The sequence below is a fragment of the Diorhabda carinulata genome, chromosome 12 (genome assembly GCF_026250575.1).
Source record: "Diorhabda carinulata isolate Delta chromosome 12, icDioCari1.1, whole genome shotgun sequence".
Classification (NCBI taxonomy): domain Eukaryota; kingdom Metazoa; phylum Arthropoda; class Insecta; order Coleoptera; family Chrysomelidae; genus Diorhabda; species Diorhabda carinulata.
The window spans coordinates 701,007-723,349 of record NC_079471.1 but is presented as its reverse complement, the minus strand read 5'-3'; the positions used below and the strand labels follow the sequence as shown (position 1 = coordinate 723,349).

At 30.0% G+C, this 22,343-nt stretch overlaps 1 protein-coding gene across 1 annotated transcript; it reads left to right on the top strand.

Moving 5' to 3' along the window:
* The first annotated feature begins 659 nt into the window (after positions 1–659).
* On the top strand, positions 660–21,633 carry LOC130900049 (RING finger protein 44). The gene is made up of 9 exons (XM_057810368.1): positions 660–996; positions 1,057–1,240; positions 1,292–1,416; positions 4,394–4,675; positions 7,991–8,202; positions 8,271–8,537; positions 10,238–10,521; positions 10,586–10,883; positions 14,748–21,633. The coding sequence occupies exons 2-9, from the start codon at positions 1,065–1,067 to the stop codon at positions 14,808–14,810; spliced, it is 1,707 nt and encodes a 568-aa protein (XP_057666351.1). The 5' UTR covers positions 660–996; positions 1,057–1,064; the 3' UTR covers positions 14,811–21,633.
* The last annotated feature ends 710 nt before the right edge of the window (positions 21,634–22,343 follow it).

The following is a 22,343-nucleotide window of genomic DNA, read 5'->3' as shown; positions in this document are numbered from 1 at the left end:
TCGTTCAAAACGCGCCAAAATTAGAACATATATATATATATATATATATATACACACTTTTAATTCAAAACAGAAATTGAATAAAACGTACGTAATTAAAATTCGTATCCCCCCTATATGTTAGTAGTTAGATAGTTCCTAATAGGTATGCAACCAACTTTACATTACACGATGTATTGAATTCAGTTACTTTCATAATACAGTTTCTCAATAAATTTTGTTAACGTAATAATTTGTATTGTATTAAAAATATTAAAATTTCAATTTTCTCAATCAATTTTTCATTATTTATTATTCTGTAATGTAAATAATGTACTAATTTCCGATCATTCCTATTTTATTTGATTAAAGTAGGAAAACCGTTGTAATAATGAAACAGAGAAAGATAGACTTATATGAATACAGATACGTAAGCGTTCTATTGAAAGTAAACTAAAGCGCACAGCGTTGCCACGTGAATAATGTATTTATTTTATATAAACTAGAATGTTTTCTTATTACATGAATATATATCTTTTTAAATAATATATTAATGATGTAATGTAAATGTTATTATTAGTTATATTATAAATAACAATAAGTTTGTAGATAAAATATTTACGAGTTGATAATTATATTTTGAATTTGGCGGGCATGGCGTTTAGGAATCGACAAAAGACAATAGTTGTGTTGGCAACAATGAGAAGATAAGCACAAGATAAATAAAAAGAAAAAATAGTGGTGCCCTACGTCTCTATTTTTTCGGTTTTATTCTAAAAATTGTGTATTTTCTAGTGTTTTTCTCAACTCGGGAACTATTGGCAATAATATAAAATAAGTATTGCTTGTATTTCTTATAAAAAAATAGTGAAATATCCACGGATCAATAGCATGATACACAATAGTGAAATGACTGTTTCCCCTCTTGCTTAATAATTAGCGATCGAATGGTGATATCGCTCGTTGAATAATTACATTATTATTCACTTATTCTGAGTAATATCGGTTTGTAAAAGTGTGAGTATAAATATTTGGGTAGTGGCTTGTGGTTATTATTAGCCTGTGTTTGCTTTTTAGGCGAGATAATGAATTCCAATAACCACAACCCACATCGCAGAAACTCCTCTAATTTTAACAGGCACAACAATAATTTACCAAATCGATCTAATCATCCAATAAATCATCCCCATAATCACCAAAAATGGCCAAGCAGATACCCTAAAGAATATAATAGAGAATATGAAACTAATTTCAATAGACGGTGAGAAAACGTAGTTTTTTCGATGTTTTTTTTTATTATATTGTGTTTTAGTGAATGTCTAGTTGCTCCTAATGGTAGTCCGAAAGAACCCAATCATTTGCATAGTTACCCAAAGAATCCTCAACTGAGTCCTGGGGCCAGAAACAACCATACTCATTACAACAACGAAGCCTCAGGTGAGTTTGAAATCGTATTTTTTTGCAGATAATTCCGTGTATTTCTCATTTTTTTTGTTTTGATGACCTCGGGAATTTTGTTTTGCTCCGTAGCCTTCAGAATGTGTAGTACCTTGAACGGTTGTGATCTAATAGATTCAAAATCGTATTTTTTGCATATAATTGTAAATTTAAAAACAAGAAATAATCAATGGGGGCTAAAATTCGAGATATAGGGCAGTTTAGGGATTCATTCGGTAGATTTTTTCCGTGATCCTGGTACTACAAATATTTTTTCGCCTAGATATGGTTGTCTCCATCTCATTTATCTTATAATATCATATGCAACCCAAAAAATGAGAACTTTGGCTCTATTGCTTGATAAACCCACCTTGGTACTGATTTATCTCAATAAAACCATTGTTTTAACTACTGTTTAGTCTCTAGTGGACTTTGGTGGATCCACGATTGAAAAAAAAACGAAAATAATCATTGATATTGTGGTTAATTATCATCAAAAACACCTGTGAATAGCTCATGATGGTTTTTGTGATCAAATATAGTATCCATCTTGTAGAAAACTTTTCCAAATGGCTCTACGACTTCCGTAATCTCTCTATGAAGTATTTTTATGCTGAAATGTGGTTATTTCCTTCTTATACTACCATATACACACCTAATAATTGAGGCTACGGCTTTATTTGTGGGCAAACCCACTGTTTTGACTTCTATTTAGTTTCTAATGGATTTTGGTGGATTCCCAGTTAAAAAAAAGCATAAATATCATTGATATTACGGTTAATGAGTATCAAAAATACCTGTGGACTGTACGTGATGGTAATTGTCTTCAAATTGGGCACCAATTTTGTGAAAAGCATTTTTATATGGCTCCATGGTGTCCATAATCTTTCTACGACGTTTTTTTCATATCCATATATGTTTTTTCAATTTCAAATCCTATCAATGACCTGGTAATACCACCTGCATCCCCAAAAATGATACATATGGTAGACAAACCTACCTTGGTACTGATTTACCTTGAAAAATCTATTGTTTTGACTTCTATTTAGTTTCTAATGGATTTTGGTGGATTCCCAGTTAAAAAAAGTAGAAATCTCGTTGATATTACGGTTAATGAGTATCAAAAACAATTGTGGACGGTATGTGATGGTATTTGTCTTCAAATTGGGCACCAATTTTGTGAAAAGCATTTTTATATGGCTCCATGGTGTCCATAATCTTTCTACGGCGTTTTTTTCATATCCATATATGTTTTTTCAATTTCAAATCCTATCAATGACCTGGTAATACCACCTGCATCCCCACAAACAATACATATAGTAGACAAATCTACTTTGGTACTGATTTACCTCAAAAAACCCATTGTTTTGACTTCTAATTCGTTTCTAACAGATTTTAGTGAAATCCACAGTCATAAACAGCAAAAAAATCTTGTTTATATAGAGCTCAATGAACTTTAAACATACCTGTGAATATCCACATCTTTACAAATATTGTGCAAAGTCGACGTGGCGAAAAAACTGTTCAAACATGTTCGAAAATGTTCAAAAACAACATGAAAGTGATTCAAATACATCTAGCATCATTAACAATAATTATTGGTCATTTTTATTGATAAATTTAGTTAAATTTTTGATAAATAATTTTCAATCTTGTTGGTTATGTGATCCGAATAATTAATTTCTCCAGTTTGGTCATCAAATTTTGATCAGATTCTCGTGGAAACAAATAACAACAATAACAAATCATTTTGTACATAACCTCACTTTTTATTCCGTTGATATAGATGACAATTAGAGATAATTGAAAATATTTCACTTTTTCTTTACATTTTTAGTTGATTTCGTGAAAATATATTAATGAAAGTAATCTTTAAAATCCGCTTTAAATTATTTAGAAATGTGATTTATATGTTTACCTAAACGTTTTCTAAAAGATGATTAATCCTGATTCAATAAAAAATTGACGTATGAGAAAGTTTGGACGCTCGTGGTCGTGATTGGTTGGCCTCGAGCTAAGAAATTAATGGCGGCTCTAATGAGAGAAGCGCGCGAAACAATGATCAGTTCAAATGATCGAACAATGTTATTCACTATTAGGACATTATATTCAAACTATAAAAGTTTTCTGAAAGAAATAACATTTATAGATATAAATAATGAAATTGTAGATAGAGATGTTGAGTATTTGTACAATATATTCTTCCATTACGAATACATGTGTGAAGGTGTTTACATTTGCGAGGTTAAATGACAGGAGAGAAAGACGGCGCGCGCAAGCGCGGGCGCCATTAATTTCTTGAAAGGGGAGGATAGAAAAAGACACATGGGCGTGTCTAAAGTTTCCAATACAGGGATAACAATTTAAATACATAACCTAACTTTTTATTTGTGAACAAAATAAAATTTTTGTTTGGATTGGGACTTTTTTCCACAAAATAACGCTACAAGCGGCCTTAAATTTTAATAATGATATTTAAAAAATAAATTTACATCAAATCGATAATGACTAATGATTAATTCAATTAAAAAATTTTGTATAATTATTCTTTCGTCTGTATAATTATTCAAAAGTGTTGGGATTGTTTTTTTTATCATAGTCAAACACGTTTGATAAATAATATTGATTACAAACATACCAACTGTGGATTGTTTATATTTAAAAAATCGCATAGGTATGCAGTAAATAGTAATAATAAAATTTTGATAACGAATTTTAATGATATTCGATGTTAAAATAATAAAATATATGTTTGAATATGAAATACACGTTTTAATATACCCGGTAGGTAAATTGTTATCCTAAATTTATTTTTTCACCTGTAATAACGGTTTGTGGATATTTTGTACCCATATTAGGACTAAATATATACGAGGGTTGTTGCTTAAGTTTCGAGATATGGCATATATGGATGTGAATATGTTAATTTTGACATTTTTAATGGTGAACGTAATCAGAACGAAAATTTAATCATTAGGTCATCAAACTCTTCGCGTGGTTTCGATGCCGATCGGTCACGGCGGTAACGGCGGTACCCAAAATTTCCATCCGAACGCAGGAGTTGCGGTATCCAACAATGGAGATCGTCGACATATTCCGAGTTTAGTGGATAGGCGGCACATTTCACCGCCGTTGCATATCAACATTTGCGATAACGGTAACAGCATGATGAATATGAATTCTCCACCAGCTGAAGGAATGCAAATCCATCAGAGAGCCATGATGGATTTTTCGCATGGGAGAAGGAGACACGGTATCGGTATGTATCTTTTACCTTTAAAAACTGTTATTTTGTAACTGTTATGGTTCGAGTCTAATTCCCATCTCTATTATTGACATTGTATATATCGAAACAAGTCGATTTTCCGATTTTTTAAAGCCAAAAACGAATGAATCGAGATAGTATCAAATTATCCAAAGTTTACTACGAGGGTCGAACAAAAATAAAATAATCAAATTTATTTTTTACTGTACCTCGTAAAAAAGTTATTTGTGTTATATTGAGGACGCCCAAAAAGATCGTAATTGGTATATAACGTATATAATTGATTATCCCATAGATTGTTTTTGGAAAAAAGCGAATATTTGATTTTAAAAACTGTTATTTTGTAACTGTTATGGTTCGAGTCTAATTCCCATCTCTATTATTGACATTGTATATATCGAAACAAGTCGATTTTCCGATTTTTTAAAGTCAAAAACGAAAGAATCGTTATAGTATCAAATTATCCAAAGTTTACTACGAGGGTCGAACAAAAATAAAATAATCAAATTTATTTTTTACTGTACCTCGTAAAAAAGTTATTTGTGTTATATTGAGGACGCCCAAAAAGATCGAAATTGGTATATAACGTATATAATTGATTATCCCATAGATTGTTTTTGGAAAAAAGCGAATATTTGATTTTAAAAACTGTTATTTTGTAACTGTTATGGTTCGAGTCTAATTCCCATCTCTATTATTGACATTGTATATATCGAAACAAGTCGATTTTCCGATTTTTTAAAGTCAAAAACGAAAGAATCGTTATAGTATCAAATTATCCAAAGTTTACTACGAGGGTCGAACAAAAATAAAATAATCAAATTTATTTTTTACTGTACCTCGTAAAAAAGTTATTTGTGTTATATTGAGGACGCCCAAAAAGATCGTAATTGGTATATAACGTATATAATTGATTATCCCATAGATTGTTTTTGGAAAAAAGCGAATATTTGATTTTAAAAACTGTTATTTTGTAACTGTTATGGTTCGAGTCTAATTCCCATCTCTATTATTGACATTGTATATATCGAAACAAGTCGATTTTCCGATTTTTTAAAGTCAAAAACGAAAGAATCGTTATAGTATCAAATTATCCAAGTTTTACTACGAGGGTCGAACAAAAATAAAATAATCAAAATCATTTTTCACTATACCTCGTAAAAAAATTATTTGTGTTATATCGAGGACGCCCAAAAAGGTCGAAATTTGTATATAACGTATATAATCGATTATCCCATAGTTTGTTTTTGGAAATAAGCGAATATTTGATTTTAAAAACTGTTATTTTGTAACTGTTATGGTTCGAGTCTAATTTCCATCTCTATATTGACATTGTATATATCGAAACAAGTCGATTTTCCGATTTTTTAAAGTCAAAAACGAAAGAATCGTTATAGTATCAAATTATCCAAGTTTTACTACGAGGGTCGAACAAAAATAAAATAACCAAAATCATTTTTCACTATACCTCGTAAAAAAATCATTTGTATTATATCGAGGACGCCCAAAAAGGTCGAAATTTGTATATAACGTATATAATCGATTATCCCATAGTTTGTTTTTGGAAATAAGCGAATATTTGATTTTAAAAACTGTTATTTTGTAACTGTTATGGTTCGAGTCTAATTCCCATCTTTATTATTGACATTGTATATATCGAAACAAGTCGATTTTCCGATTTTTTAAAGCCAAAAACGAATGAATCGAGATAGTATCAAATTATCCAAAGTTTACTACGAGGGTCGAACAAAAATAAAATAATCAAATTTATTTTTTACTGTACCTCGTAAAAAAGTTATTTGTGTTATATTGAGGACGCCGAAAAAGATCGAAATTGGTATATAACGTATATAATTGATTATCCCATAGATTGTTTTTGGAAAAAAGCGAATATTTGATTTTAAAAACTGTTATTTTGTAACTGTTATGGTTCGAGTCTAATTCCCATCTCTATTATTGACATTGTATATATCGAAACAAGTCGATTTTCCGATTTTTTAAAGTCAAAAACGAAAGAATCGTTATAGTATCAAATTATCCAAGTTTTACTACGAGGGTCGAACAAAAATAAAATAACCAAAATCATTTTTCACTATACCTCGTAAAAAAATCATTTGTATTATATCGAGGACGCCCAAAAAGGTCGAAATTTGTATATAACGTATATAATCGATTATCCCATAGTTTGTTTTTGGAAATAAGCGAATATTTGATTTTAAAAACTGTTATTTTGTAACTGTTTATGGTTCGAGTCCAATTCCCATCTTTATTATTGACATTGTATATATCGAAACAAGTCGATTTTCCGATTTTTTAAAGCCAAAAACGAATGAATCGAGATAGTATCAAATTATCCAAGGTTTACTACGAGGGTCGAACAAAAATAAAATAACCAAATTCATTTTTCACTATACCTCGTAAAAAAATCATTTGTATTATATTGAGGACTCCCATAACGACCGAAACTAGTATATAATTAATGTAATTAATTCACACGTCGTTTTTTTGTTTAAAAATCTTTTTTTGAAAACTGTTATTCCCAAATTGGAAGTGACGCAAGTTCCCATCTCTATTACTGAAATATAATATATTAAAACCGGTTGATTTTTAAATTTTTTAGAGTCAAAATCAGGGGGATCACGATATTATCAATCATACAAGTTTTATTACGGGGGTGGTATAAAAAGTAACCAAATTCAGTTGTTATTTTACCTCATTTAAAAATTATATAAATATCTAATTGAGGATGCATCAAAAAGCCGAAACTAGTATATGATTAATGCGATTAATTCTCTTGTATTTTTTTTTCAAAATTTGTAAATATTTAAATTTGAAAACGGTTATTTTTAAATTGGTATGTAAATGTAAGTTCCCATCTCTATAGATGAAATAACGTTATTTGACGGTTTTCTTTTTAATTTAATTGGAGAATTGAAGCAGAGATGGCGTGGTTGTTTATTGTCATAAATTAAATGAATCAGATGTTATTTCAATAACCTACATTTTGATTAATTTTATTTTTTTTTTTGAAAATTTCAAGCAGTATGGAATAAAAGATAACGAATATGTTTTTTATGAAACGAAAAAACTAAAAACAAAGTTTGAAACGTTTTTTTTTTTGTTAATAAACGATTTCCCATCTCTATTAGTGACAAAAAATTTATTTCAGATCCTCATTTTTATACCGATATAATTTTTATTATAACAAGATGATTTTCGGACCTTTCGGGAACGATACGATTACGAGGGTTATACAAAAAATATTCGTCATTATAACTACTTCAAATTGATGTTTGTTTTGTTTTGCAGATATGCGCGTGAGTCCCGTACACTTCCAACAGCACTCGCCGTCGTTTTACAGACAGTCCAGCGACGAATACATAAAAAGCGAGAGTCCTTCGTGCAAACGCAGACGTTTATCCCGATCTAGTCACCACGTAGATTTGAACGTGCAACCCCCGTCGCCCCCACGACGTTCTCCGAGACAACACCCCCCATCTACATCTCATCCGCCGATGCAGGTAAATATAAAACTTAATTAAATTAGAGATGGACGGTGTTTTTATAAACAATTCGTTATATTCGATAGGTACCGGTAACGATTCCGGTGAATCACGAAACGGTTTGGAGTTACACGTCTCCGCACGTTTCTCTGTGCACCGTACCGCCGAGCGCGCCGCCTCACATGCACAATTGCCATTTACATAACGTATACGCCGCCGTACCGCCTCTAGTACCGCAACAGTTTCCGCCCGGTTGCATCCCTCATCAGACTTTCGCCACTTTCGGTCCACCGGCACCTAGTGCCGTGCCGATGCCGACTCAACATTACCCCCATCAACGTATACCTCCGCAGGTGAGTTTCGATTGTTTACTCCTGGGGGATTTGATCGAGGAAATTTTTTTTATGGGAAATCTATTTTGAATAATTTCAAAAAATTATTATACCAAATAAAAAATGAGATTTGAAAAGTTTTTTTGAAACTTCCGGTTGAAATTTTTTGGTTTTTGGTTTTAAGTTCAAAAAGAAATGGAAAAAAGTTTAATTGGGATAATCGTGATTAATTTTTTTTTTTTTTTTTTTTTTTATTTAAATTGATGAGTGATTGGGAAAGGTTTTTGAAAATTTCATTTAAGATTTTTTGTTTTTGTATTGGGGTGAAAAGAAAATGAGAAAAAAGAAGTTTTTTGAAAATTTGTTGTTTTTGGATTTAAGGTGATTTTTGAAAATTTCATTTAGGGATTTTTTTTAGTCATTTCTGATATAATTGACGGCGTTAAACATTTTTAAATGAAATTGAGTTCAGAAAAGTCAATTTTTGAATAGATTTTATTCAGAAAAGTCGATTTTTGATTAAATTAGACTGAGGAAACAATTTTTTTAGCATAATTAGGATCAGAAAAGCCCCTTTCTGGATAAAATCAATATCATTAAAAATTTTTAACAAAATTGAGTTTAGAAATTTTTATTTTTAATAAAACACAAGTCGGAAAAGTCAATTTTTGACTAGATTTTTCTCAGAAAAGACGATTTTTGATCAAATTAGACTGAGAAAACAGTTTTTTGACTTAATTGGGATCAGAAAAGCCCCTTTTTGATGAAATTAACGACGTTAAACATTTTTGAACGAAATTGAGTTCAGAAAATTGATTTCTGATAAAACGCTAGTCAAAAAAGTTAATTTTTGACTAGATTTTATTCAGAAAAGTCGATTTTTGATTAAATTAGACTGAGGAAACAATTTTTTTAGCATAATTAGGATCAGAAAAGCCCCTTTCTTGATAAAATCTATCTCATTAAAAATTTTTAACAAAATTGAGTTCAGAAATTTTAATTTTTGATAAAACACGAATCAGAAAAGTTAATTTTTGACCAGATTTTTCTTAAAAAAGTCGATTTTTCATCAAATTAGACTGAGAAAACAGTGTTTTTAGCATAATTGGGATCAGAAGAGCTTTTTTGATAAATTTGAACATTTTTTAATGAAATTGAGTTCGGAAATTTTAATTTTTGATAAAACACGAGACAAAAAAGTCAATTTTTTACCAGATTTTTCTCAGAAAAGCAGATTTTTGATCAAATTAGACTAAGAAAACAGTTTTTTAACTTAATTGGCATCAGAAAAGCCCCTTTTATGATAAATTTGACCATTTATGAACGAAATTGAGTTCAGAAAATTGATTTTTGATAAAATGTTAGTCAAAAAAGTCAATTTTTGACTAGATTTTTCTCAGAAAAGTCGATTTTTGATCAAATTAGACTGAGAAAACAGTTTTTTGATATAATTGGGATCAGAAAAGCCCCTTTCTGGATAAAATCAATATCATTAAAAGTTTTTAACGAAATTGAGTTCAGAAATTTTAATTTTTGATAAAAAGCTAGTCAAAAAAGTCAATTTTTGACCAGATTTTTCTCAGAAAAGTCGATTTTTGATTAAATTATACTGAGAAAACAGTATTTTTAGCATAATTGGGATTAGTAATATAAAAAAATGATGATAAATTTTGTTTCGTAAATTTTCAATTCGTATTTTTATACGGAACGTGTTGTAACAGAGACCCGACACATTCGAATTGGATCTACTCAACGACCATCATCACCACGCTCACACCCATTCCGCCATACACGGAGCATCCTCCTTACACGTACCCCCCATACAAATGTCTTCGCCGGCTTCTCTCTTCCTATCTACGGAAACGCGAGGAGCTACTCCTCTCGACCTGTTACACGCCGCTCGTTCGCGTCAGCACAGGAACGCTCGTCTACCGCCTCCTAGGACACGTTGGCATCACAGTCCGCCTTTGATAGCCGCCCCGGCGGGTTTCTTGTTACATTTCTTGTAAGTGTCGATTCGAAAATCGATTTTTTCTTTAATTTATTTTATTTTTTTCGATTATTTTCAGTACCATGTTTTCGAATTCCCCGATGTCGCCGTTCAGCCAGAGCAGTTCGGATACTACCGAAACCGAAAATTACGAAGCCCTTTTGAATTTGGCGGAACAATTGGGGGAGGTGATTCCCCGGGGGTTGAGTAAACTCGAAATCGAACAATTGGTCAGTTACAAATACGACGCCGAGACGCACGAAGGGGATCAGACGTCGTGCGTCGTCTGCATGTGCGATTTCGAAGCTCGACAAATACTCAGGGTGTTGCCGTGCTCGCACGAATTCCACGCCAAATGTATCGATAAGTGGTTGAGGGTAAGTAACGTGGACGAATAATTTTACGTTTTCAAAAAAATTCCATTATTTTTATAACGATTTTCCGTATATAAAGTTTTTGAGAAGAGTAGGATACTTTTTTGACGAACCCCGTACCTACGTGAATTTCAAATTTTGATTTTTTAATTTTCAGTTTGAAATGTTATTAAGAAATGAGAACATCGAGTCGATAAATTGATACAAAAAAAGGAATTTCTAACGAAAAAATTTGATTTTTGAAAATTTTTTCAAAAAAAGGCCATTTTTGATCGAAAAAACCGTTTTTTTTTGATAAAAATAGGCAATTTTTGAAAAGATTTAATTCATTTTTAATAAATTTAACCGAAAAAACATTCATTTAAATGAAAATTGAATCGAAAAACACATTTTTTGACATTTTTTTTTTCAAAATTGACATTTTTGACCTAAACGGCATCAAAAGACTTTTTTTGATTAAAGTAACCGCATCAAACGTTTTTTAACGAAATTGACTTCAAGAAAATTGCTTTTCGATAAAATACAAGTCAAAAAATTTAATTTTGGACTTTTGATTTTTGAATTGATGATTAAAAATCAATAAACAGTAATAAAGTTCCATTTTTAATATTTTTTCATAACAGTTTTCAATAAATTTTCCGTATATAAAGTTTTTGAGAAGAGTAGGATACTTTTTTGACGAACCCCGTACCTACGTGAATTTCAAATTTTGATTTTTTATTTTCAGTTTGAAATGTTATTAAGAAATGAGAACATCGAGTCGATAAATTGATACAAAAAAAGGAATTTCTAATGAAAAAATTTAATTTTTGATTAATTTTTTTGAAAAAAGGCCATTTTTGATCGAAAAAACCGTTTTTTTTTGATAAAAATAGGCAATTTTTGAAAAGGTTTAATTCATTTTTAATAAATTTAACCGAAAAAACATTCATTTAAATGAAAATTGAATCGAAAAACACAATTTTTGACATTTTTTTCTCAAAATTGGTGATTTTTGATTAATTTTGACTGAGAAAACAATATTTTTGACCTAAATGGCATCAAAAAAGACTTTTTTTGGTTAAAGTAACCGCATCAAACGTTTTTTAACGAAATTGACTTCAAGAAAATTGCTTTTCGATAAAATACAAGTCAAAAAATTTAATTTTGGACTTTTGATTTTTGAATTGATGATTAAAAATCAATAAACAGTAATAAAGTTCCATTTTTAATATTTTTTCATAACAGTTTTCAATAAATTTTCCGTATATAAAGTTTTTGAGAAGAGTAGGATACTTTTTTGACGAACCCCGTACCTACGTGAATTTCAAATTTTGATTTTTTTATTTTCAGTTTGAAATGTTATTAAGAAATGAGAAAATTGAGTCGATAAATTGATACAAAAAAAGGAATTTCTAATGAAAAAATTTAATTTTTGATTAATTTTTTTGAAAAAAGGCCATTTTTGATCGAAAAAACCGTTTTTTTTTTGATACAAATAGGCAATTTTTGAAAAGGTTTAATTCATTTTCAATAAATTTAACCGAAAAAACATTCATTTAAATGAAAATTGAATCGAAAAACACAATTTTTGACATTTTTTTCTCAAAATTGGTGATTTTTGATTAATTTTGACTGAGAAAACAATATTTTTGACCTAAATGGCATCAAAAAAGACTTTTTTTGGTTAAAGTAACCGCATCAAACGTTTTTTAACGAAATTGACTTCAAGAAAATTGCTTTTCGATAAAATACAAGTCAAAAAATTCAATTTTTGACTTTTAGTTTTTGAGAAGTAGGATTTTTTTTTGACTAACCCCGTACATGAATTTCAAATTTTGATTTTTTATTTTTAGTTTGAAATGTTATTAAGAAATGAGAACATCGAGTCGATAAATTGATACAAAAAAAGGAATTTCTAACGAAAAAATTTGATTTTTGAAAATTTTTTCAAAAAAAGGCCATTTTTGATCGAAAAAACCGTTTTTTTTTTGATAAAAATAGGCAATTTTTGAAAAGATTTAATTCATTTTTAATAAATTTAACCGAAAAAACATTCATTTAAATGAAAATTGAATCGAAAAACACAATTTTTGACATTTTTTTCTCAAAATTGGTGATTTTTGATTAATTTTGACTGAGAAAACAATATTTTTGACCTAAATGGCATCAAAAAAGACTTTTTTTGGTTAAAGTAACCGCATCAAACGTTTTTTAACGAAATTGACTTCAAGAAAATTGCTTTTCGATAAAAAACAAGTCAAAAAATTCAATTTTTGACTTTTAGTTTTTGAGATGTAGGATTTTTTTTGGACGAACCCCGTACATGAATTTAAAATTTCGATTTTTTATTTTCAGTTTGAAATGTTATTAAGAAATGAGAACATCGAGTCGATAAATTGATACAAAAAAAGGAATTTCTAACGAAAAAATTTAATTTTTGATTAATTTTTTTGAAAAAAGGTCATTTTTGATTAAAAAAACAGTTTTTTTGATCAGAATAGTCAATTTTTGAAAAGATTAATTCATTTTTGATAAATTTAACCGAAAAAACATTCATTTAAATGAAAATTGAATCGAAAAACACAATTTTTGACATTTTTTTCTCAAAATTGGTGATTTTTGATTAATTTAGATTGAGAAAACAATATTTTTGACCTAAATGGCATCAAAAAAGACTTTTTTCGGTTAAAGTAACCGCATCAAACGGAATCTACTTCAAGAAAAATGATTTTTGATAAATTTAAAAAATTCAATTTTTGACTTTTAATTTTTGAGAAGTAGGATTTTTTTTTGACGAACCCCGTACATGAATTTAAAATTTTGATTTTTTATTTTCAGTTTGAAATGTTATTAAGAAATGAGAACATCGAGTCGATAAAATGATATAAAAAAAAGGAATTTCTAATGAAAAATTTTAATTTTTGATTAATTTTTTTCAAAAATACGCAATTTTTTGATAAAATTCTATTAAAAAAAATTTTCATTGAATTAATATCAGAATAGTCAATTTTTGACAAGATTAAACTCATTATCAGCAAATTTAACCGAAAAAAAAAATTTTTTTTTAATAAAATTGAGTCGAAAAACACAATTTTTGACTTTTTGGACCAAATTAAATTTATTTTCAGTCAAATTAACCGCAGGAAACATTTTTTGATTGAAGCTGAATACAGAAATTCCAGTTTTTTTTTAATTTGTAATCACACTTTTTCTCAAAAAATGATGTTTTTTCGGAAAATTCCATTAAAAAAATGTCTTTTTTAAAATCTAATTGGCATTATGGACTAACTAAATTGAGAAAAATCATATTTAAGTCGGAAAAGTCGATTTTTGGATAAATTTAATTACAAAAAATGACTTTTTAGACACTGACCCAAGGAAAAGTATTTTTTGACTGATTTAAATCGAAAAAAAGAGGAAAATTTTGCGAAAAAAAATCATATTTCAGCCTAAATTGATCTTTGAAAATAGAAAATTTCAAATTTAACTTTTTTTATCAATTAATTTCCTTCCGACTTTAGTTATAGGAAAAAAAATGTTTTTCAAAATTCCAAAATTATTATTAATTTTAATATATATTTATTTTAAAAAATATGAAGATTTTTTCGAAATTTTGATCAGTTATTTTATCGAAACAAATGATTCACTTGGTAAACAAAAGCAAATCTTAATAAAAAAAATTCATCCAGTAATAAATAATAAAAAAAAAATATTTTTCAATTAATAACTTAAATATTGTGAAATTATATAAAAAATAATTAAATACAGAAAAAGTTTTTTATATTTTTTTAGATAATTTCGAGACGGAAAAATTACAAAAATAATTGATTTGGTTTCCAAAAAAAATTTTTGAGTAAATTATTTTAATTTTATTTTTTTTTCCAGTCGAACAGAACCTGTCCAATTTGCAGAGGTGACGCTTCGGATTATTTCACAAATAGTGAATAGAGTGTTTTTTCGCCTTTATCACACAAATTACCCCACTTCTATATATTTTCCAAAAATTAAAAAAAAAAAAAATAACAAAAATAAAAATTAATACTTGAATATCACCAATTGCAACGCTTTAAGAGTAATTTTTGTGTCGGGTGCCATTAGTTGCCAGTAATCATAGATTAAATGTCATGTTATTTTCTATTAATAATAATAATTAATAATAATTAATTAATTAATAATAATTGTTAATTTTAAGGATGCAGCAATATATCGGGGTGTCTCGTCATTCGATTTTCTTTTTTTTTTTTTTTCGTTTTTCAATCCAAAGAAATTTAAGGAGTTTAAATTCCGTCCTTCACTTTACAGGGTGATTCAACAAATATGATTATTTACCGTTTCGATAATACTCGCCATTTTTTTTTTTTTTTTTTTTTTCATTTTCTTAATTGATCCGCAAATTATTATTTTCATAAATTTATTCGCAGCTTCGAATTTTCCTTATTTTTTTTTTATTATTTTCGACATACCCTGTGATTATTACTCCGGCAGCTTGTTTTCTTCTCTTCCAATAAAAAAAATCCTCTTTTGTTTAAAAATCGATGTATTTGATCTCAAAACAAAATAATGTACAGATTGTATCGATATTAGGACAAAAGGGGGGGCTTTCGATTTTTTATTTTTTTTTTTAATTTTTTTTTTCGTTTTTCGCACCACGTAAGGCTCAAAAACGACGACGAGACACCCCTCCTCCTCCTCCCCCCCGTTGAGATGCGAACTAATTAATTATAATTATTTTTTTTTTAATTTTAATTTAGTTTAATTTTTTTTTTAATTAATTTTTTTTTGTTTTTCGTTTTATTCCGAAACGAAAGGCGTCGAAAATTGTTTTTCTTTTTTTCTTTATTTTTTTCCATTCGCAATTAACGTGGATGTAGGGTACTACTATTTTTTACATCGATTTAGGTATGGTACCGGTCCGGCAACGTCGCAATCTCACAATACCCACGGTTATCCTTTTTCACGAAATCCGGGATTAAAAAAATGGAAGTTCGGCAACGTCGCAATTTCTATGAAATTCTCTCCAATTTCTGGTGATCCGGGGAAATAGTGAAAATTCGGCAACGTCGCGATTTCTATGAAATTCTCTCCAATTTCTGGCGATCTAGGGGAAATGTCGAAAATTCGGCAACGTCGCGATTTCTATGAAATTCTCTCCAATTTCTGGTGATCCGGGGAAATGGTGAAAATTCGGCAACGTCGCGATTTCTATGAAATTCTCTCCAATTTCTGGCGATCTAGGAGAAATGTCGAAAATTCGGCAACGTCGCAATTTCTCTGAAATTCTTTCCAATTTCTGGTGATCCGGGGAAATGGTGAAAATTCGGCAACGTCGCGATTTCTATGAAATTCTCTCCAATTTCTGGCGATCTAGGGGAAATGTCGAAAATTCGGCAACGTCGCGATTTCTCTGAAATTCTTTCCAATTTCTGGTGATCCGGGGAAATGGTGAAAATTCGGCAACGTCGCGATTTCTATGAAATTCTCTCCAATTTCTGGCGATCTAGGAGAAATGTCGAAAATTCGGCAACGTCGCAATTTCTCTGAAATTCTTTTCAATTTCTGGTGATCCGGGGAAATGGTGAAAATTCGGCAACGTCGCGATTTCTATGAAATTCTCTCCAATTTCTGGCGATCTAGGGGAAATGTCGAAAATTCGGCAACGTCGCGATTTCTATGAAATTCTTTCCAATTTCTGGTGATCCGGGGAAATGGTGAAAATTCGGCAACGTCGCAATTTCCATAATATTTTTGTATTGCATAACTCGTAAATATCTTTAGGTTTTGTGAGAAACGCTACATCCGGCAACGTCGCAGTATCCGTACAGTTATTTAGATTCTTCTAGTTCTTTCAAATCTAGGGAAAAAAAAAATAAAGTTCGGCAACATCGCGGTTCCTTAAATTCTTTCCAGTTTTTAAAGGCAATTTTTCAAAACCTCGATTTTCAAGTGAACCCACTACTGCGTTAAGTTTACGTTTGGCAACGCCGCAATTATAATTAAATACTCGACGTTTGACTACACCGCAATTTTCCGATTTCCTTATATCGACAATTTCTTCGTACCTTTAAATGACAGCTACTCCGTTTTCTTTTTTAGATGTGACAACAGCGCAAATTCGATAAAAGGTTAACTTATGGTACCGTATCTAATTCGTTTTGGATAATTACCATTATGGTATCGATTAGCGGTCCAACATTTTATTAACCGCCGTCAATAAATAAATGCGCGGTGTTTCACTTATTCCGTCTTTCTCTATTATATTATCTATTATAATAATGTTTAAAGAATAGAGAGCATAACGAAAATTAACGATAATAAAACCGAAATAATAATGAAAAAAACAAAAATTGAATTTTTCCCATATAATTTTTACTTATTCGAAGTGTTAGTAGAAAAAAAAATATTGAACGTACCTCGTATATATATATTTATGAAATTTTTCGGATATTTAGGTGTTTTTTTGAGGTTATGTTTTGTTTTGTTTTGTTAATTTTTGGTATGCTTCTATTAAATATTTCACAATTTGCTTTATCTCTGTGCTGTATAAAATTTTTTCGATATTTTTCGTATAAAGTGTGTACGTCCGTTTTGACATATTGTGCGTGCGTGCGTGTGAATGTTGCTTGAAGGTCGTCTTTCTAATAGAATTTTTTAGAAATAATTAATCGGTCTTAGAAAAATAACGGGTTCAAAAATGTGGTAAATTTTTTTGTATTCGGTCTAATTACATTTTGAAAAAAATTTGTAGTCGAACAATTTTCCCTCGAAGGTATGGAAATTATCAAATATCGACCGTTTCTTTTTTGCAAATAACTTAAAATCGTCCTTTGTGGTTTTTCGAAATGTTTGTTCGCTATCTGGTGTTTTAGAGTCATCGCCATGGTGTTTATCTTCAATCGCTTCTACAGCTTAGTATTGAGATGAAATTTTCTCGATTTTCCTCGTTTTTCAACGACGGTTTTTGGAGTTCTTCTAGTGCAGCTGTTGGACATCATCTACAAGCCCTTGTTGCACATATACAATCCAGTCTTCGTACCATCGATAAATGATTTCGTGTGATTTACAAGGTGTTTGGTTCTAAGCTATTCCAGTTCTTGGTTGCTGTTTTAGAGGCATCTCCATGGTGTTTACCTTCCAATTGCTTGGACACCTTGATGTTGAGGTGAATTTTTCTCGATTTTCCTCGTTTTTCAATAATGATTTTTCCTTTTTCGTTCCGTTTGTGAACAATCCGACTGACATTTTTCCTTTCAAGCTTCCCAGTACTATTCGGAATACTTCTAGTGCATCTGCAGTCTTCGTACCATGGAGATTTTGTTCCTTGCGGTTTTTTTCAAAATTTTTTTCCAAATAATTATCAAATTTTTTCAAAATGTGATTAAAGTTGAAATTACCACGAAGAGATTACTAGACAGTTGTCAAAAAAATGAATAAACTCTCGATGTTTTTTAGTGTGTAAATTTTTTGTCGCTTAACGACTTCTACGGGGGTCTTACAAATAATATTTCTTCCCTAAAAATTTTCTAAGAAACGGTATCGTGTTAATTTTTTTTTCACGTTATGTTTAAGACGTTTTTTACTGTTTTTTTAGAATATTGAATGTTTGTAGATGAATTTAGGGGCAATATTTTTCCTATTTGTTGAATTGCGTTAATAAAAAAAAATGTATTTTTTCGTTTTATTATATATATTCACCGTTTTTTTTTTTCAAATTGATTTTTCTCGTTAAATAAACCGTTAAATGTTGAAAAAAAAATATGAAAATGAAAAATTTTTCGCTTTAGACACACGATAAAATTTTTTCAAAAAATTTTCGCTATTCTCTATTGATTTATTACGGGGGTGAATAGTAAAGTTCGTGGAAAATATAGTCGTCCATTCATTTCGTGGAAAACAATGTATCTGAATGAAAATTTATTTTGATTTTCCGCGTTTGACAAGTCGTAATGGAGATTCTGTGATGTCTACTTATGTCTGTTTATAAAATGGCGGGTTTTTCATCACAATGTCGCGGTATTTCCGAGTAACAGTGATTTGACATTGAAAATACGGTCAATTTAGTCAAAAATCCGACAAATAATTGACGTAGATGTCAAATTTGACTTCGATTTATTCATTTCTATAGTCACGTGGTCAATATTCCGCCATATTGTTGGCCAACTACGATCAAAAAGTTCTTTCTTTTCGTTCTGTGATGTCCGTTTACAAAATGGCGGATTTTTTATCAAAATTTCGCGGTATTTCCGAGTAACAGTGATTTGACATTGAAAATACGGTCAATTTAGTCAAAAATCCGACAAATAATTGACGTAGATGTCAAATTTGACTTCGATTTATTCATTTCTATAGTCACGTGGTCAACATTCCGCCATATTGTTGGCCAACTACGATCAAAAAGTTCTTTCTTTTCGTTCTGTGATGTCCGTTTACAAAATGGCGGATTTTTTATCAAAATTTCGCGGTATTTCGAAATACAGTGACGGATTCATTCATTTTTAATTATAAAGCTAGTTTCACATTGAAAATACGGTCGACTTAGTCTAAAATTCGACCGATAATTGACGTGGATGTCAAATTAACGGAAGTTCAAATAAAATGGCGGGTTTTTTTATCAAAATTTCGCGGTATTTTGGAGAAAATCACGTTTTTTGATCCTAAAATTGAATTTACACTGAAAGTACGGTGAATTTAGTCAAAAATCCGGTTACCGGTTACGAAAATGTAAAATTTTATTGTCTACCCCGTATATTTACATTAAATTTCGTGATTTATGGATCGAAGATAGAGTTTTTCGTCAAAATAACATTTAAAATTGAATTTTGTCGGTGTCGTTATTACTTTTTGAACATTCTGTGAATAGTTTTTCGCTGAAATTTTGTCGTAAATGTAATGATAATAATAATAATAATAATAATAATAATAATACGAGCACACCAATTTCGACTAGCGTTCAAATGCCTTCTATATGTTTGAAGATGCCTTTTTCAGCAATAGCATTTTGAAATTTTCGGTTTTAGTATTCGATATCAAAGAAGAAGAAAATTACAACAAACATTGAAATTAAATTTTAGAATTTTTTCATCGTATCCTGCCTTTTCTTTCCTATATTTTCGATAAACTTGTTGAAAAAATCGTATTTGTGGTTTTTATTTGAAAAAATTCGGTTTTGTTCGTATTTTTTTGCTCCTGTCTCCCCTATTTTTCGTTTTACACCTTTAACGGGTTATTTTTTGTACTAAATCGGATGAAAATTCTATTTTGTAGATCCGATTGTGTTTTTGTGCTTTGTTTCAAGAAAAGTTCGTTTTTTTTTCGAATATTTCCCACACTTTTCCTTATTTTTTATTATATTTCCAAAGTGACGCACTAGTGTTGCTAAATCAACTAAGAAATCGATTCTATAGAAAAATTCATTACGTCGTTTGTTGTTTTTTCGAAAATTTCCTCTACTCTCCCCCAATTTTTCAATTAAAACATGAAAAATCGAATCACTACAAGAATTTATGACGTCTTGTTGGAAAACTCGGAATTTTTTCCTCAACTCTCCCCCATTTTTCAATAATTGTCTCAAATTACGATTTGTTTGTACTAAAATTTGTATAAAATTGAATTTTTATAAATTTTATAACTCGTTTTTTGGAAAAAACTCGTTATTTTTCGAATCTTTCCTCCACTCTCCCCTATCTGTCGATATTTACCCTCAATTACGTTTTATTAGTACGAAATTTGATAAAAGTTGAACTTTACTCCAATCTCCCCTATTTTTCCTTTCCATAACTTACGGGGTACGTTCTGAAAGTAGGAAAACTGATGGAAAATTCAGTATGCAAAACAATTTGTGATTTTTCTTATAAAAAACTAGTTTTTATCCAAATATTTCCTCAACTCTCCCCCATTTTTCAATAAATATCTCAGATTGCGATTTATTTGTACTAAATTTTGAGTAAAATTGAATTTATAAAAAATCTTGTGACTCCTTTTTTGGAAAAACTCTTTATTTTTCAAATCCTTCCTCCACTCTCCCCCATTTGTGTCGATATTCGCCCTCAATTACGTTTTATTAGTACGAAATTTGATAAAAGTTGAACTTTACTCCAATCTCCCCTATTTTTCCTTTCCATAACTTACGGGGTACGTTCTGAAAGTTTCGGTGTTTTCGAACGATTTTTTTTTTGAATCCTTTGCTCTATTTATGACTTTCATGACACCTCGTGAACTACAGTTGCTTTCCATCGACACCAAAACTCATTTTTTTTCTAACTTGTGACGTCACGCTCTAACAGGTGAGAAAAATTGAGTTTCCACTAGCAATCTGCTCAAGCTTGAGCCTCAATATTCGCGAACTTAAATCGAAAGTGAGGTTAAGGACATCGCGTCGCCATATCTTGTCGTACAAACGGTCGAATCACCAATGATAACGTCGAATCTTATTTTATTTACTATATAATGACGTCATTAATTCCGTATAAGATACTGTGTGCGAAAGCGGCGATTATTCTTGGAATTTTCGATGTTTTTTGTGATTAACTTCTTCGGATATTAATACTAAAGCCCCGGTAGAATAAGTGTCTCGTTTTTTTTTTGTGTTACGTCGTTAGTGGAAAAAAATTTGGATTTTGCTTGTCGCCATGTGGTAGTTGTATGTATGCTTGTATATAATTCAGTATATGGGCATATATAGTATATTTCGACTAATTTATTTTAAGATTTTTTTCTCTTTTTAATGTACATATCTGTATTGTTGAATGGTCAATATAAATGAATATAAACACAATCTCGTTGTTTTATTTATAAATACCCGTTTTGACTTATAAATAATCGAAAAAGAAGAAGATTCGTCGCCCTCTCGCGCTCGGAAATTCCAAACTACGACGTTCCGACGGTTTTCTTTTTTTCCTACTCACTCTCTTTCTCACAAACACTCGCTTTCTCTCTCTCTCAAACTCATAATCGCTTCTTCTCCTTGTCTAATTCGTTCTCTCTCTCTCTCTCTCACCTCTCCTCGCTTGTTTTTTCCTTTTAATCAGTCGCTTTCTCTCTCTCTCTCTCTCTCTCTCTCTCTCTCTCTCTCTCTCTCTCTCTATCAAACTCATAATCGCTTTTTCTCCTTGTCTAATTCGTTCTCTCTCTCTCTCTCTCTCTACATCAAACTCATAATCGCTTCCTCTCTTTGTCTAACTCTTTCTCTTTCATCTATCTTTCCACGCTTGTTTTTCCTTTTTCTTGTTCTGTTTTCTAGTTTAAGTTTAAAGATTGTAATAAATAAATAAATAATTAAAAAATGTCTAAATTAATTTTTTTCCCTATAACCTAAATTAAAATTAGATAAGTTTTGTTTTTAAACGAAAATATCATTTCCGTTACAATTTTTTGATATACAAATTATTTTTTTTTTTTTTTTGTCGACCCTGTATATGGAAATCCTGATAATTATTTTTGTAGCTATCACAAAATATCAATTTTTTGGAATTCGCGAATCACCCT